Source organism: Aythya ferina (genome assembly GCF_964211825.1).
Source record: "Aythya ferina genome assembly, chromosome: 3".
In the NCBI taxonomy this organism is placed as follows: Eukaryota; Metazoa; Chordata; class Aves; order Anseriformes; family Anatidae; genus Aythya; species Aythya ferina.
The window spans coordinates 19704044-19723549 of NC_140298.1; the positions used below are offsets into that span (position 1 = coordinate 19704044).

General features: G+C 41.7%; 1 protein-coding gene across 1 annotated transcript in view; it reads right to left on the reverse strand.

Annotated features, from left to right (window-relative positions):
• The window catches only part of USH2A (usherin), a 417498-nt gene that overhangs the window by 131306 nt on the left and 266686 nt on the right, over positions 1 to 19506 (reverse strand). Inside the window, exons 39-40 of the mRNA XM_084512774.1 lie at positions 3658 to 3808; positions 3325 to 3467 (exon numbers count right to left, since the gene is read on the reverse strand). Of these exons, the coding sequence (XP_084368900.1) occupies positions 3325 to 3467; positions 3658 to 3808 (294 nt within the window). The remainder of the gene's footprint in view (positions 1 to 3324; positions 3468 to 3657; positions 3809 to 19506) is intronic.

Consider the following 19506-nt stretch of genomic DNA (forward strand, 5'->3'; position numbering starts at 1 on the left):
AAATATTCATAGGATATATACATTATTCTCATCTGGCACTGGCAGGTTAGACTTTAAAAATTTCATGGAATCAGTTAATAGTTCCACACTCATGTAAATGGAAATATGTGAAAATTATTTACAACATTTTTCCTTTAATCAATAGCACCCCAAGCCTACTAAACATTACAATAAGATAATTTATTACCAGATACAACAGATTTTTATGTCAGCTTTTGCTAATTTTTTTTTAATCATTCCTAACATCCTGATAATTTACTAAATATTTTTCATACATTAAATATAATATGCAATTTGCTACATATTGTGAAATCATCAGCTTGTATTAATAACTCTACTGTCTTTAAAAATGGATAAGATGATTTACATTACTGCCATCAGGTTTGTGTGTACATAAACACACATACATGCATACATTTTATTCCTACAGATATTTTATGCTTTGGTGAAACAAAAAAGATATGCATTCACTATGTAAAATTTGATAAGAACATGGGTATACACATATATTTCACCAGAGTAAGAGATACAGAAATTTCTACTGTCAAGTTGTACTTTAAAAAGTCAAAGTCAAAGGCCCCTGGTTAGCTGGGCCAGGAATTAAGTGTAGTTCTGCAACAAACTGTCAGTATAAGCAGTTTTATAAGAAACATATTGAAGCCTTGACAGAAATACTGCTTATATCCAATGACAATCATTCAGTCTTAAGCAGCTGAGTTGAACATCCTTTTACAGATGGCAGCCCTCCATAATGATACCAAAACCAGAGACCTTTATCAACAATGAAAGTTTTTTTTTTTGTCAACAATGAAAGTAATTACAAGGTTTGTTGAATATTAGAGACATATCAACATGTATTCTCTAGCAGTATTAATACAAAGGGAACACGACATTTTAAGAAAAATCATTTTCTCCTTGGAGACACAGAGTTTGTAATGGAACCACAGAACATGGTGGTTTTCATTTGTTTGTTTTGTTTGTTTGTTTTAAGCTAGGGAACAAGATACAGCATCATAGCTGAAGAGCAAAGTAGATTGGTAATCTTAAAATATTTGAATTTCATAAACACAGTATATAAATATTTTTCTTATTCTTAAATTCCTTTTGCAACATCTGCCTTCCATACTAACTTCAGGCATTTTTACAGTTGGGTTTTGCAGAGGGTAGTACATCATGCTTGTGCACAAATGTTATCCAAGTTGTATACAGCAGCTAGCTTCTACATATATGTTCCAGAAGGACTGTTTTCTCATGAGGGGGAGTGGAGGGGCAGGTGCCAATCTATTATCTTTAGTGATCAGTGATAGGGAATGGAGTCAAGTTGCAAGAGGGAACATTCAGGCTGGATATCAGGAAAAGGTTCTTCACTGAGAGGTTTTTTGCCTACTGGAACAGGCTCCCCAGGGACATAGTCATGGCACCATGCCTATTGGAGTTTAAGGTGCATTTGGACTATGCTCTTAGTCATATGGTCTGAATTTTTGCATAGACCTGTGTGGAGTCAGGAGTTGGACCCAATGATCATTGTGGGTTCCTTCCAACTCGGGCTATTCAATGATTCTATGATTCTATGACTGTATAGGAATGCATGCTTTGTGTAGGCCGTCTGTCCTATACCTAACTCTCAAAAAATAAAATTTTAAAATTCTACATCTACTGCTTTGCAAAAAAATAATAATTTTTACATATACTAACAAGTGATGCCTTTTAAAGCGATGCCTTTCTGTGTTCCTTCTACCTAAGAAAGAAACAACACTATGTGAACTATCTGACCAGAGCTAAATAATCAATACAATATGAATGAAATAGTCAGAGAAGACAAGTTTAATATTATACTCACTTTTGGTAATATACAAGTACAATCCAGGAACTGAATCTCAACAAAGATTTTCAAATGTAGGTAACACATCTTCAGTGCGTAAAGACAAAGTTCACAACTTGCTTTTATTAGGTAATTACTTAAAGGTAATATGCTTATAGAAATATTTACATGTTTTGAGCTTAAATGGGTTTATCAAATAAAGTTCTGTTGTGAATCATTTGTTCAGCTTCAAAGAAAATTGTTTGCCATTTGTGGAAACACGTTTTCTTTCAGGGTGTTTTCTCAAAATATATAGCTATCCATTTAGAGGAAGGACTAAAACCAAGTTGTGTCACAAGCGCTTTGCTGCAACAATTGCTTATGAGCATCAGGTTAAATTTACAGTCCCAAATACAGATGTTATATCAGTGTAAAACAGTAACAACCCAAGGCACTTTGGTGTGAAGGCAGTGAAGGTAAGATAGTCATGAAGCCAGTCAGTCAGGATTTTAGTTTTGTATCATCAACCCCATGGCAACCCTTTCCGTGCTCAGAATGTCTTGCTTTCTTATCCAACAAGACATAACAGGAAAAAATCTCTTTAGTAAATACTAAATTTCTCTAAAACCTGCTACAATGGGGTCAACAGTAACTGATTTTAAAAAAGCAAAGATTTTTTTTTTTTTTTCTGAAACAACTTTTCTTACAAAAAAAAAGGTAGGCTATTAGATATTCTACAGCAGTGTATGAGAAAACTAATAGTTGTTTCTTTAAAAAAAAAAAAAAAGTTGAAAATTATGTATTTTGTGTATGTAGTAACAGTAAACTCAAGTTTTGTCATCTATTTTTGCTCACATGCTCTATCATGCAAAATCTTACCCTAACAACTGAAGTGACTATACTAATACACTGACACCTCTTTGTTAAATCAAGGGACTATTGAACAAATGATGTGGAGTGAGTATGCAAAACATAGAACTATTAACAAGGAAAGTGATGGATGGGACTGGCAATGATAAACTCAATTTCAGACCAGTAGATCACCACTTTGAATTAACAAAGATAAGTGGAAAAGTTCTGTTCAGCTGTGGTATAGTTTAAGTATTCTTTAAACATAGATAAGACAACAGTCATATACTATTAACTTCAACTTATTTTCTCTGATATCACTGAAATCAGAATCAAGTCCCTGAATATAAAGGAATGCCACTTAAAAGGCTGTACTTAGGTGTATCTTAAGCTAGCCATATATGAACACATATGCACAGAGGGATGTTATTAAAAAAAAAAAAAAAGATACTATTTCCCCAAATATGTATTTAAATATTCACGCTTATGAAACGCTAAGATAACAGATAGTTGATCACTTAGGAGTTACTATTAGAAACTATTGTTCAGAAAGGAAATACATTATTTCTATTTAACTGGGAAAGCAAGATAACCAAATAAGTTATGCACAACAGCAGCTGAACAATTGTTTCTACTTTTTGCTAAATGGAGTTAAATAAGAGTGGACTGCTTACTGTCCTCTGCTGTAGTCATTGAAGTCCAGTCACTATAAGCATTACCATAACCATTGGAGGCAACCACTCTCATCTCATACTCAGTGTACGGCTGAAGATCTCTGACACTGTGTTGTAAGGAAGCAGTTGGGCTGGAAAGCAACCTGCGAAGAAAAGTAGCGTGACTTACAGCTTTAAACATCCCACCACCAAAAGCAAGACTAAAACATGACAAGACTTGCAAACAAATATTTTGCCACCCTAAAATTTGCCACCCTAAAGGTGAGCCATATTTGAGATAATAGGACTTTTCTTCCTCAGCAGCTCACGGTGGCCTTGCAGTGGTCTGCGTACTCTAGAATGTCACCAGCAGAATGCCTCCGCCGCATCTGGAGTCGGTAGCTGGGTGCGCCTGGGGCGTTGTTGCGAACTGGTGTAGACCAGACAACCTGAAGACTGGTCGGAGTGGCAGATGAAAGCCTTGGAGGCATAACACCATCTGGAGCTGTCGAAAAGCATGGATGAATTAGAGCAGAGAAAACCATGGACAACATATGCTGGGTGGAAACAAAACGCTCCATATACTGGAAAAACTGTTCCTCAGGATCAACAGCAATGTTAACATGGTCCATTTAGTTTAACATTTTCACTACTAAACTATGATATTTCTTTATATTCTTCTTTCCAAAGCAGTTACATGAATATCATTTTGCTAAAAGCAAACATCCAAACACCAAAAGGAATTCATAAGCAACATATTCTCTACCACCTGTTCATATATTATCTGCTTCTCCTTGTGCCCAGTTCTGCCACCCCTAGAACTTAAAGATATGCTCACAGAAATTGTACTCAGCAAGACTAACAATGATCAGATCTTATATCATTCAAGTACCTCCATACTCTTATAAATTTATAAAAATTCAAAAAGAAAACAGAAGAAATTTTAATTAAAAAAAAAAGTTTTCAGGTAGAAATCAAAATAGATTCACTGAAGTCTCAGTCTACAATTTTGTTAAGGAAATCAGTTTATATGAAGTTGCAGATTTATATCTTGTAGTTTATATGAACTGCAGATCAAAATATGTCACTAGTAATGCTATGAATGACCTTTAACTGCTGCAAATTTCCCTGTATGCAGTAAAAAGAACTATGCCAACTTGCACCCCGGAGTTTAAGGCTTTGCATGTTTTTCTTTAAAAAGAAAACAATCTGTTGGAGAAACTTTCTGTACATAAACACATCTGGAACTTTTATATACAGTGCATGTCTGTAGCTCTGTAGCTCTTTTCCAACAAGTTAAAACACTGGAAAGTCACTGCCTTTGTCATTTAAACTTGTGTAATAGTTTTGCGTTTCATAGTCCAGTAGTTACAATTTGCATTTTTCTTTAGTCATTCCAACAGAAATTCTTGTTGCCGTTATTTCTTGTTTCTCTCTATTATAAAAACAGTCTCACAGATCTGTAATTTAAGGTGTAGTTGTAAGCCTCAAGGCGAAAGTTGTAAGATGAATGAACGGTATTTTACAGTAAGTTTTATGATCTTCATTTACTACCCAAATATGTGGTGGTTACTACGAGGGAAGTTACAGCCTGTGAAACACTGGAAACACTGCCCATATCCTTCTCTCCCTAGAACAGGTGAAAGAATATCATCAACTATGAAAAAATGTCACCAGTCATATACCACATTTTTGAATTTATACTGACATAGGCATACTATGTGTGTGAACTATGTAATATGCGAACTAGCACCTAAAAGGTTGACTTTGATTATGCATATTTATGACTGGGGAACTTCAAAATTCTTCAGCTCCAGCTCCAAATTGTACAGGAAGGTACAAGACATGGCTTGCTGCAATCTGTAAATTGATTTCCTTTCCCTTAAGTTTAAGGTCCTCCAGTTCACATAAGATAAAAAGTTCCCTTTTTCTCTGTTACCATGAAAAAGGTGAAATAAAATTATGGGGCTTTAGCCAGCCTGGCCACATTTGGATACTCCCTCCTGTTATCGCTATATAGACCTAGGCAATGAGACTGGTGAATTCCAAATAAACTTGAAACCTTACTGTTTCTAAATCCAGGAGATGTCTGAATCTAAAGTAATTCATGGCCTGCAAATCCCTTGCAGATACATTCAAGGCCAATCAAGAGCCTGAGAGCACTTCAACTCTGAAGGAAAAAAAATGGCCGATTTAACATGAACAGCCACTGACATCCCTCCAGCTGAGCCATCAAAACCAAACATCTGCACACCAAATGCCTCTCTATGTGAATTAAATTACACTCAGAGTAAAATGGAGAACATATATTTACCTCACTTAACATTGCTCTGTTTAGCAGCAACATAACTAATGTTGAAGTTGAGTTGTGCAATGCGGGATTTACAGGATATAAAGTACAGTACTCACAGATAATCATGAATTATTTTGTCATTTCCTTATAAAGTGCTTACTAAAGTTGTTAGCAGGCAAGCTCAGCAACAACAAAGATCATAGAATCATAGAATCATAGAATCATAGAATATCCTGAGTTGGAAGGGACCCTTAAGGATCATCAAGTCCAACTCTTGACACCGCACAGGTCTACCCAAAAGTTCAGACCATGTGCCTAAGTTCACAGTCCAATCTCTTCTTAAATTCAGACAGGCTCGGTGCAGTGACCACTTCCCTGGGGAGCCTGTTCCAGTGTGCAACCACCCTCTCTGTGAAGAACCCCCTCCTGACGTCCAGCCTAAATTTCCCCTGCCTCAGCTTAACCCCGTTCCCGCGGGTCCTGTCACTAGTGTTAATGGAGAAAAGGTCTCCTGCCTCTTGACAACCCCTTACGAGGAAGTTGTAGACTGTGATGAGGTCTCCCCTCAGCCTCCTCTTCTCCAGGCTGAACAGGCCCAGTGACCTCAGCCGTTCCTCGTACGTCTTCCCCTCCAGGCCTTTCACCATCTTCGTAGCCCTCCTCTGGACACTTTCCAACAGTTTCATGTCCTTTTTATACTGTGGTGCCCAGAACTGCACACAGTACTCGAGGTGAGGCCGCACCAGCGCAGAGTAGAGCGGGACAATCACCTCCCTTGACCTACTAGCGATGCCGTGCTTGATGCACCCCAGGATACGATTGGCCCTCCTGGCTGCCAGGGCACACTGCTGGCTCATATTCAACTTGCTGTCTACCACGACCCCCAGATCCCTCTCTTCTAGGCTGCTCTCCAGCGTCTCATCGCCCAGTCTGTACATGCAGCCAGGGTTTCCCCGTCCCAGGTGCAGGACCCGGCACTTGCTCTTATTGAACTTCATGCGGTTGGTGATCGCCCAGCTCTCCAACCTGTCCAGATCCCTCTGCAAGGCCTTTACGCCCTCATTTGAGTCCACAACTCCTCCAAGTTTGGTGTCATCAGCAAACTTGCTCAAAATACCCTCTATTCCTACATCCAGATCGTTTATAAAAATATTGAAAAGTACCGGCCCTAAAATGGAGCCTTGAGGGACCCCACTGGTGACCGCCCGCCAGCCTGACGCAGCCCCATTTACCATAACCCTTTGGGCCCTGCCCGTTAGCCAATTGCTCACCCATCGTATGATGTTTTTATTTAGCTGTATGGTGGACATTTTGTCCAGTAGGATCCTATGGGAAACCGTGTCAAAAGCCTTGCTGAAGTCCAAAAAAATCACATCAGCTGGTTTCCCTTGGTCCACCATACAGGTGATCTTATCATAAAAGGAAATCAGGTTAGTTAGGCAGGACCTACCCTTCACAAACCCATGCTGGCTGGGACCAATGACTGCTTTGTCCCCCAGGTGCGCCTCAATAAGTCCGAGAACCAACTTCTCCATGATTTTACCAGGCACTGACGTGAGACTGACAGGCCTGTAATTGCTAGGGTCTTCTTTCTGACCCTTCTTGAAAATTGGCACAACATTTGCCAGCTTCCAGTCTACCGGGACCTCTCCAAATTCCCAGGATCGTTGAAAAATAATTGAAAGAGGTTCCGCGATGACATCCGCCAGCTCTTTCAGCACCCGGGGATGAATCCCATCCGGACCCATGGACTTGTAGGGATCCAGGTGGAGTAGAAAATCCTGCACACGTTCAGGGTCAGTTGGGAGTTTGTCATCCCCACTGTCCCGGTCCTCCAGCTCAGGGCACCCTGGGTCCCGAAGCCCATCATTGGCATTGAAGACAGAGGCAAAGAAGGCGTTAAGCGTCTCTGCTTTGCCTACGTCATCGTCTGTGAGGAGACCTTCCCTATCAAGGAGCGGCCCTATGTATTCTTTAGTTCTCCTTTTTCCATTTACATATCTAAAAAAACCCTTTTTATTTTCTCTCACAGACACAGCCAGCTTCAACTCTAGGTGTGCTTTGGCCACTCGAACTTTCTCCCTACAAACACGAACAGCATCCCTGTATTCTTTCCATGACGCCTGGCCCTCCTTCCAGTAGCGAAACACTCTCTGTTTCCGCCTAATCTCCATTAGAACGTTCCTGGTCAGCCACGCCGGCCTCCTGCCCCGCCTGCCTGACTTGCGATATTTTGGAATTGCCTTATCTTGTGCTTCTAGGAGGCATCGCTTAAAGAGTGACCAGCACTGGTGGACATCGAGGCCTTCAAGAGCAGTTTCCCAGGGGACCTTACTGACTAGTTCCCTGAGCAGCCTGAAGTCCGCTTTCCCCATATCTAGGGATGAGGTTTTGGTGGCACTTTTCCTTCTGTCACCATAAATTTTGAACTCAACCACCTCATGGTCACTATGACCGAGGCGGCCACCAATCACCACATCTCCCACCAGACCCTCTCTGTTTTCTAGCAACAGGTCTAGGAGGGCACCTTTCCTAGTTGGCTCCGTTAGCACCTGTACCAAGAAGTTATCATCTAGGTGCTTCATGAACCCCCTGGACTTGCTCGTGTCAGCCGTGTGGCACTCCCAGTTAACGTCCGGCAAGTTGAAGTCCCCCATAAGGACAAGGGGAGTTAATCTCGAGGCCTCTCTTAGTTCTGTAAAGAATAATTTATCGGCGCTATCGTCCTGGCCAGGCGGTCTGTAATAGACTCCCACAACGACATCCCCTTTATTCGTTCGTCCCTTGATCCTTACCCAGAGGCTCTCAACTTTGCCATCGCCGACCTGAAGTTCCACACAGTCCAGCCCCTGCTTCACATACATCGCCACCCCACCACCTCGCCTACCCTGCCTGTCCCTCCTGAAGAGCCTGTAACCATCTATCGCAACACCCCAGTCACAGGACTCATCCCACCAGGTTTCGCTTATGCCGATGATGTCGTAGTTGCGGGACTGGGCCAGGACTTCTAGCTCATCTATTTTATTCCTCATACTGCGTGCGTTTGTGTAAAAGCACTTCAGGTGCGTCTCCTTACACTCAGCACCTTGTGGATCTGACCAAAGGACCCCACTGGCACACAGCCCCTCTGATTCTAGCGTACCATCCCTTAGGTCTTCACCGGCGCGCCTGGTTTTAGCCCCTTCCCCCTTCGACTCTAGTTTAAAGCCCTATCTATCAGCCCTGCCAACTCCTGACCAAAGATCCTTACCCCTCTCCGAGAGAGGCGCATCTCATCCGGTGCCATCAGGCCCGGTGTAGCGTAGACCTTCCCATGATCAAAGAAACCGAAATTCTGCCGGTCACACCAGTCTCGAAGCCATGAGTTTATGTGAACAGTACGTCTTTCAGCTTCGATCCCCCCTATCGGAAGGACAGAGGCAAACACCACCTGCGCCCCTGATCCTCTAAGTAGTCGCCCCAAATCCCTAAAGTCTCTTTTGATCGCCTTCGGACTTCTCGTTGCTACTTCATCGCTACCAGCCTGAAAGACCAGTAGCGGGTAGTAGTCAGTGGGCCGTACCAGGCGCTTGACTTTCTTGGCAAAGTCTCTCACCCGAGCCCCAGGGAGGCAACAGACTTCTCTGCGGGTTGGGTCCGGTCGGCATATCGGTCCCTCTGTCCCTTTCAGGAGGGAGCCCCCCATAACAATAGCCCTTCTTTCTTTTTTGAAGGATGATGTGGCAATGCGACGTGTAGGTCGCATTGTCTTAGGCGCCCCCTCCAACTGGGACGGGTGTTTGTCTACTTTGTCATTTAGATTGTCTTGCTCTAGTCCTTCATATCGATTATTTAAGGGTAGATGAGAAGGTGAGGTGGGCAGAGAGAGGGCTCGCCTACCACCCCGAATAGGCACCTGCCTCCATTCCCCCCCTTGATCTAGGTCTCCTCCCGCTGCCTGGCCGGAGGAGGGAACCTCCGTCTTCTGCGTAACAGGAGACGCCTGTGCCGTGGCAGTCTCGTGAGCCTGCCTCAGAGAGGGTAGAGCGCACCTCCACCAGTCAATTTCCCTCTCTGATTCCCTGATGCTCCTGAGCCTGTTCACCTCCTCCCGGAGCTCCGCTACCTGGCTGAGCAGTTCTTCAACCTGGGCACACCTCCCACAGGCACACCCACCACTGCTGTCGGAGACCGACAGAAGGCTGGGGCACACTCTGCAGCCCAGGACCTGGACGGCTGCGTGTTTCCCCGAGCCCTCCGTCTGAGTAGCCACACAGGCGACCGTGGCTGGAGATGCCGCACGAGATGCGGAGGCCATGGTTTTCTGCCTGGTTGATACCATGGTCAGGTTCTACGCAAGCAGGTTACAAGCACCGAAGGGAGAGGCAGCTGCAACAGAGCGACGATGGGCCCCCCGCTCGAACTGCCGCTCGAACTGCCACGCCCTTCGACGTGCCACGCCCTGTTTGCCCGTCCTGTTCGCCGCGCTCCTGGTCGCTCGCGCTCCGTAGGGGCAGCTTTTGAACAGCCTGGGAGGGGGCGCTGCTGGCTCCGCCCTCGCCTCGTCAGCCTCCCTCGCGAGGACAGCCGGGTCCCGGCGGCTCCCCCGAGTGGCCTCGATGCCGGACAAAAAGCCCTGCCCGCCTCGGTCCCCTGCTCCGCTGCAGAACACGTCTGCCCCGGAGCCGATCGCCTCAGCAAAAAGATGGCACAATCAATATAATAACTTTTGTTAGAGGATTTTAAAGTGTTTCCACAAGCTGACACTAAAAGAAAGACTCAATATCCCTTCAAAGCAGGGTACTACCTCATTTAAAACTGAACTGTCTGTAGCTTAATATGCACCTTTTGTTTAAGTGCACACAGACGTTCTACACAGCAGAAAAGCTACATCTAACAATTAATCTAATTAGCTGAGCTGTAATTTGGCCAGTAAGATAAAGTTCACATTGTTATTGAGGAGCCAGTACAAGCAACTCACTGAGGAAGCAAAGCGTTAAATTTATTTCCAGATCTGTAAGAACACATCACTTCACCTTTGTCTTTCATTTCTCAATCTGTTAAATTGAGATAATAATACTTATCCTTCTTTGTAAAGCTCCCCGAGATCGACAAAGTAAAAGCTCTGATTAATCTTTATGTATGTATAGTGGTGGTTATTATAGTGATACAGGAATGTTCATCAAAAAACAAAGATGTAGCTGTCTAAATGTCAATAACAATTCACAGTGCATATGTTATTTTAATGGTGTAGGTAATCTCAGCTAAATGTTCAAATCTCTTCTACCAACAAAAACCCAACAGAGGGAAGTGTGGGAAATTTAGACAAATCTCTTCTGTGAAAGTCAACTGACCTGTAAAACAGGCCTACCTCACTACTATCAAACAAACACATGTGAATATTTTGCAACTTTATTTCATTGAAAATTTTCCATAGGTTGCAGAGAATGTCCTTAATCTGCTCTTCCAAAAGGAATGGGACAGGACTGTACAACAAAGATGTTCTGGAGTCTCTGCTGAGTCATAATGAAAAAGGTGCTTTGTAACACTAATCACATTTTGATCATTAAAACTACAGAGCACTTCTCCAAAGAAAAAGGTAATTCTAAATTGCACACAAAACATCCTTTGACTATTGCAAACAATCCTCCTCACCAAGGTCTTCAGTGTAACATTTCCCTCAGCTTAACCCTTTTTATCCGATCTGTATTCCCAAGAGACTCCTTACTACCCAAGTAATAACTGGCAACCAGCAATAATTCTACTGAAAATTTCTCAACAGAAGAGCCATGTATCTATCAGCTTGATATATTGTCTTTAAGATGCAATGTTGCTCAAAAAGCTCCCCTCAAGCTTTAATATGACCCTCAGGGGGCAACCACTCCACTTGCAACCTACTGAATCAACATCTAGCCCAGTAAATCCTCACTTAGCAGGGCAGAAAGTCACATTTTGTCTATGAAGAGATTAAAAAAGCAGAGTAAGATATTTAATCAGATGTCAGTTTTAATCAAAATATTAATTAATAAACAACCCCACAAAATAATAAAAACTGGACTGTTTCATTCTGAAGATAATATATTGTATTCTAGTCATTCAGTTACATGCAGATGAGTCAGGAAAGACCTGATCTCTGCTCTGCAGCTAATATGCTAAACAGTCTTTGAAAAGTGTTTTAACTTCTTGCTTCAATTTCTTCATCTTAAATAACATATACAGCAGTAGTCAGCTTTGTAAGTATTTATGTTAGGGCAGCAAGCGTTATATTAAATGATTGCACTTAAATGTTTACTTCATGTTAACAGCCTACTTTTCTGAGAAATATTCATTATGCTTACCATAAAACTATACCTGTAACTTAAATTATCTAAAAGCAGAAGAATTTAGGAAGGATTGTTAAAAGTGAACTATTAGGACAATAAACTATCTACTTCTAAAAAATGTCAGCACTATTAATTTTTAATAAGATGAAGAAAAGTCAGAAGAGCTCGTTTTGATATCCATCAGTGTGGTGTCATCTCACTGCAACTTTGGTAACGTGACACAACATTTAACAATGATCAGACATATATTGGCCATTCTGTATCCACAATATCTTCAGACGGGCATCTAGAAGATTTTGGAAGTATGCAAATGTAACTCTACAATTCCCTACATCTGCATGTAAGAAATATTTAGGAGAGCTGATGCATCTTATCTAAATATTTTTCATACACGTGTATGCAAATGATAACAGAACGTATTTAACTACAAAGGAATGAAAATAAACTCTCTGCAGTTTGTACCATAACAGCAGGGAACAGTTTCAGTCAGACTGCCTTTAGATGAATGCCTTGCTCAGTCATGGCTACTCTCCCTCTTTTCCAGGTTCAATTCACAAACACCATTTCTTTATCTCATTGCATTGGTTGTTTAGATACTCCTGATTCATTTTCTATTTTGGGTGCCCATACTGAGATCATCTCATTACAGCACTTTTTATGGCAATATGTTCTGCACGTTGACATTTGTTTCTCCTGATTTTCTCAGGTATGCCTGTTATCCAGTTGTTTGTGCAGTCCGAATAATTCTAGTCATTGCATTCTCCATAATTCTCAACATGGCCGTACGTTTTGTTGTTTTTTGGGGATTTTTTTTTTTTCATTTAACCGAAAGGCAGACCATGATGCTGGGCCATATGTCATCACTAGAAGGGCATGCTAGTTATAAACCTTTATCTGTTGGCAAGATTGCTTTTTTTCTGTTTCTTATCTTCACAAGTTCATTGAAGTTTACTCTGGTTTGTTTTTTAACCCTCTTTTTTCCAGCCATCTTTCCTACTCACTATGTATTGAATACACTGAGTAATTTTTATTTTTCATTTAACGCATATATTTCACCAAAATTGTTTTCCACCTACTCAATGACTAATATATGTATACAGTATTCTTGAATTTCATTTTTAATTTTATAATTTCACTGATACATATTTTCAGTTACAGATATTGTTCCATCTAATTATATATCTACCAGGGACAACATAGACCTAGTTTAACTTTCCGTTATATGTCCCATTCAACATAAATCAATACATTTTGGAATATACAGTGTGGAAGGTCCATAGTGGCCTTCTTGCTTGCCCCAATCTGGGGCTCAGAAAGTATGGTAAGCACTCTGGGAAAAAAACAACTAAAGAGACATAAAGCTCTAGCTTAAAGTCTCCTTAAACTTCCCAGTTTACACCTGTTTACACCTAATGTTCTTGAAATTTTCCTTTCGGAAGCATGACATAAACAGAGTACAAAAATATCTTGTTCTCTCTTCATGATCTATCCTGTGTTATAGATCTGCTTTAATAGTAATTTCATTCTGAGAAGAGGTCACTTTGTATACTTGTTTGCTTTTAGCATTAATGTTACTTATACTAGTTAGGCATAATAACACTCAGAAAATTGAAAATAATTAGTTTGAAAATCTAAAATTTATCTTTATCTGGATTGAGTATGCAAACTTTAACTGCAATTTTTCCTCCATTTGCAGTTCTAAGCCGCAAAGTACAATTTTAGCAAGGCCTGAAAAATCAACTTACACTTTACTCCATGGCCTGCAGACGTGAACTTTAAGACAATGCTCTTATGAAATCCCAGAACGGGCTTACTTATTCCTGATTAATACTGCTGTAAAGAAAAACAAAATCAGACCTCACCCTCCTTTTCATGAGCTTTCCCCCCATCTACAGCCTCAGTATTTCTAATCGAGATATGGGTCTCAAGTAAAAACTTGTGTAAGAGATGCCTTTCCTAAGTGCTATATTTTACTGAAATCAACATTATAAAAATGTTTTACAGACTTGTATCCTTTACTTTTATTTAAGAGGTAACCTGCCTTTTTTTCTCTCATGCTTGACAAAGTTTATCCACACTATTCAGCATGAACTTTGCTAAACTCTAAAAACTACAGAAGAATGCCAATAAGCAATTAGCTGAATGATTAATGGTTATAATACCTGTAATAAAGACATTGGATAGAATTTATAACTGCCCAGTAAAGCTAATTATTCATCAGATTATTTAAAAGGATGCCTAGCCAATAACTGTCATATCACAAAATTAATTAAAAAAAAAAAAAAAAGACCATGAGGAAAAAACATAAGAATTGATGTTGCAAAATCAGGCAGAAATCATAATTAAACAACTACTATAGGTCATTTGTTACCTGAAAAGTGAAATACCTCTGTAGTTAACTTTGAGAAATTATCAGATCTGCCACTTATCCTTACTTGAGGGAACAGATGTGGCAAGAGGGGAGGGAACAAGATTCTGTCCACCTTCATGTAATATCTTCAGCTTCCTACATGAAGCCACTTTAGAAATTGATATTGTTCTTTTTGGAGAGAATTTCACATCATCTTCAAAGTCTTGCAGATTATCTTACAAGTGATATCTGCTGGCAGAGAGTTAGGCAAGTACACTAACTTTCACATTGGTGGAAACACTGGCACTTCTCACCTCTGGTGGTAGTCTCACAGAGTACTGGCAATGAGACCCTTAGCTAAACTGAAGTTTCCTTCTTAACATTGATGGTGTAATTGCAAAGAACTGAAGGCTGCTGACTTATAAGCATTTTCCTTCATATTTGAAATGAACCAGATCTTAGGTAGCTACAATTTCTATAACTAAGATGATGTCACAACCAGAGCAATAACCACAGATAATTATTCAGGAGGACTTCACCCTTTCCATCAATGGTCATTTGAAGTGCATTTCAAGAATCAGATGAAAATCTAGCACATGAATCAAAGGAACTCATCAGATGGGAGGAATGTGCATCAAGAATGCCATTGCTAGCCAGTCAAGGGAAGGGATTGTCTTGGTCTACTCTGCACTGGTGAGGCCTCACCTTGAGTACTGCATGCAGTTTTGGGCACCACAGTATAAGAAAAATATAAAACTGTTAGAGTGTCTAAAGGAGGGCAACAAAGATGGTGAAGGGCCTAGAGGGGAAAACGTATGAGGAGCAGCTGAGGTCCCTTGGTTTGTTCAACCCAGAGCAGAGAAGGCTGAGGGGACTGCAGCTCCCTCACAGGGAGTGGAGGGGCAGGCGCTGAGCTCTGCTTTCTGGGGACAGCGACAGGACTCGGAATGGCATGGAGCTGGGACAGGGGAGGGTCAGGCTGAGTGTTAGGGAAAGATTCTGCACCCAGAAGTGGCTGGGCACTGGGAGAGGCTTCCGAGGGTGGAGGTCAAGGAGTTCAAGAAGCATTTGGATAATGCTCTCAGACACATGGTCTGATTATTCATTTATTTATTTATTTATTGGTGTTTTTTTGGAGACCCAGGAGTTGGACTTGATGATCCTTGTGGGTCTCTTCCAACCTGGATATTCTGTGATTCTGTAATTAGGAAACCCACCCTTCAATGTTCATGATTGGTTATGACTTAATAACTTTTCATACTGAACTGTAAGATGGCAGAGGAATATAATTATTCCCAGTAGATAGTACTGTTGATTAGCCCTCTAATTTGACACAGCAGCAAGAGGATGAGCTTATATTGAGACACAAAAATTCACTTTCCTGGAACAAACATGATATTTCCAAGATTTCAGCAGCTGAACTGGGTGAGAAAAATCTGTCTAGTACATGGTGAAGGCCAGCTAACAGTAGCAACAATATTATTTTGAGCATGGCTACTCCCCCTGTTGACATGTGGTGAAAAGTATGGGTAAGCTACTTATATCAAAGAAACACAAAGGAAATAAATAGTGCATTTGAGAATAATCATTTTCTCTGATGGTAAAGAGTGTGAAACGAGCTCTGAGATGACAGATGAGAGACAACTCTTAGTCCTATGTTGCCATTGTGGCTGGTTGCAAGGAGAGTAATTTAGGATGCAGATAAAGGAGCTGGTAGAGTCTAGAACAATTTTCTTTTGTAAGTTCATTAGCTCTAAAAACATGCAAGTCCCCAAAGAAATTAAATAAAGTACATGAAGTTACTGTTGGTTGAGAAAAGGCCAGGGAATGAAGTCTAAACCTATGTAGTTTAAAGAATGGAAGAGAGCAAGGTGATAGACATATAGTAATAGTCAACTTCACCAAAAATAAAAAGTAAAGAAAGAGAATCTCTGAGTCCTGGTTAAAAAGGACATATGGTAATGAGATCAAACTGCTGCAAGAAAGATTTCAAACTGGAAATTCTCCATCAGATAAAACAAACATCTTTCCTCAAACAATGCATATAGTTTTGAGGACAGGAGATGAACAAAATGATTTCCTCATGAACTCTTCTTTGGCCCAATAATTTAATGATGGGATCTAACATCACAGAAGATGAAGAAGGAACAAAGAAAAAAGAAAGGGTAGACACCTTTTCTGAAGTGCCCAGTTGAGGCCTGCTGAAAATTAATTTCTGATATACTGTATCTTTTATTCAGTGTAAGAAAAGGGATGACATAAGGTATTCAAAACCAGAAAGCAGCACTCCACACAAGTGGAAGTGGTTTCTGCAAATGATTGTTGCTATTTCACACAGAATTTCTAGGTTGGAAGAGACCTCAAGATCATCGAGTCCAACCTCTGACCTAACGCTAGCAGTCCCCACTAAACCATATCCCTAAGCTCTACATCTAAACGTCTTTTGAAGACTTACACGGATGGTGACTCCACCACTTCCATGGGCAGCCTGTTCCAATGCCTCACAACCCTTTCAGTAAAAAAATTCTTCCTAACATCTAACCTAAAACTCCCCTGGCTCAACTTAAGCCCATTCCCCCTCGTCCTGTCACCAGGCACGTGGGAGAATAGACCAACCCCCACCTCGCTACAGCCTCCCTTGAGGTACCTATAGAGAGCGATAAGGTCACCCCTGAGCCTCCTCTTCTCCAGGTTGAACAAGCCTAGCTCCCTCAGCTGCTCCTCGTAGGACTTGTTCTCCAGGCCCCTCACCAGCTTCGTCGCCCTTCTCTGCACCCGCTCAAGCACCTCAATGTCCTTCTTGTAGCGAGGGGCCCAAAACTGAACACAGTACTCGAGGTGCGGCCTCACCAGAGCTGAGTACAGGGGGACGATCACCTCCCTAGCCCTGCTGGTCACACTGTTCCTGATACAAGCCAGGATGCCGTTGGCCTTCTTGGCCACCTGAGCACACTGCTGGCTCATATTCAGCCGACTATCCACCATCACTCCCAGGTCCTTCTCTGCCTGGCAGCTCTCCAACCATTCCTCTCCCAGCCTGTAGCTCTGCTTGGGGTTATTGCGCCCCAGGTGCAGGACCCGGCACTTGGCCTTGTTGAACTTCATGCAGTTGACCTCAGCCCATCGGTGCAGCCTATCCAGATCCTCCTGCAGAGCCTTCCTACCCTCAAGCAGATCGACACACGCGCATAGCTTGGTGTCATCTGCGAACTTACTGAGGGTGCACTCGATGCCCTCGTCCAGATCATCGATGAAGATATTAAAGAGGACCGGCCCCAGCACCGAGCCCTGGGGGACGCCACTAGTGACTGGCCTCCAACTGGACTTGGCTCCATTCACCACGACTCTTTGGGCCCGGCTATCCAGCCAGTTTCTAACCCAACGAAGTGTGCGCCAGTCCAAGTCAAGAGCAGCCAGTTTCTTGAGGAGAATGCTGTGGGAGACGGTGTCAAAAGCCTTGCTGAAGTCAAGGTAGACCACATCCACAGCCTTTCCCTCATCCACCCAGCATGTCACTTTGTCATAGAAGGAGATCAGGTTCGTCAAGCAGGATCTGCCTTTCATAAACCCATGCTGACTGGGCCTGATCGCCTGCTTCCCCTGCAAGTGCTGCGTGATGACTCTCAGGAGGATCTGCTCCATGAGCTTCCCTGGCACTGAGGTCAAACTGACAGGCCTGTAGTTTCCCGGGTCTGCCCTCTGGCCCTTCTTGTAGATGGGCGTCACATTTGCTAGCCGCCAGTCAACTGGGACCTCCCCTTATCGCCAGGACTGCTGATAAAAATATCTCCACTCAATTTCGCAAGAGAAATTAAGAAAATATAGCAACCTAAATGAATGCTAAAAATAAATAAATAAATAAAAATTAGATAATGGAAAAGTTACAAATGTTCTAGGTAAGTGAGTCTTCTGGTTCAAATGCTGGCAGTGTGTGTGTATACCCACAGTATGAATGTGCCAGTGTACCACCACTCACAGAATTATCTGCCATGCTACTGATGTGCATTTTAACAAACACCAGTTGATATATCCTTAAATTTACAGACTGGAGAACAATGCAATTTTGCAAATAATTTGGATCCTCAATAATATTACCTGTATTTATTTTTAATCTGTAAATTTATCTGCAATATGTAGAAGATGATATGGAATACTGACATTTCTGATGGAATCCAAGCTCGCTAGTGTCCATAAATAGAAAACCAATCTGACAAAGTGACAGATTAGCTGGTGTCAGGGATCCACTATGTACACTGGGTGGCGCAGTCTTATATCTCAAATGTCCCATGTACCAGTAAGATCCAGGTCACTGGACTACCTTTGGGACATGACTCAAATGAAGCTGTAACAGACAGTTTTACCCTCAAATCCTCTCCCATTTGAAGAAAGAGAAGAAAAAGAGTTTTTCCCAAAGTTCCTGGATTACTATCCAGGCAACACAAAGCTGGATTTGGTTCACAACTACTAATTAACTTCTATATGTGATACATGGTAATCACAAATCACAAAATCACAACCAAAACAAATCACAATGATTGTCAATGTCCTATTAAACAGAAAATCAGACACAGGTGTTAAGAAGGAAGTGTTTCTTTCCACCTACAGTCACACTGTTCCTATCCCTCTCATCTCTTCCACAGAAAGTATGAGGAGAAGGTCTGACTCTCCAGCATGCCCAGAGGAATCTCTCTGCTATGGCTCTCCCAAAACAGTACATCCCCTCTAGCTGTCACCTCTGCAACAGAAAAACAGGCATTTACACTGCCACATTTCCAGTAGCATCTACATGTTTAGTTGAATGTTGTTTTGAATCAAATACTGTATAGTACTATGATTTATAAATAGAAAGAACATTTTGAAAAAGCACTGTTGAATAATAAAATGAAATCTTAGTTATGAATGAGGAAAAACAATCATTTTACTTTTAATTAAAAACAGATATAACACTACCGTGTATAGCAATAAGTAGACCATTCTTCACAGCAGAGTCACTTTTCAAAAGATCAGATGATTTTGTCATTACTAGGAGTTGTTACTTTGCTTGGGTTATCTAAAGACCAATGTACCGCTTCCGTGGGTTGGTACACAGTTGGATATCTCAGCTGAGGTTCACAGAATCACAGAATGGACGAGGTTGGCAGGAATCTCTGAGGATCATAGAGTCCAAACCCCCTGCCAAGCAGGATCACCTAGAGCACATTGTGCGGGATGGCATCCAGGCAGGTTTTGAATATCTCCAGAGAAAGAGACTCCACAAC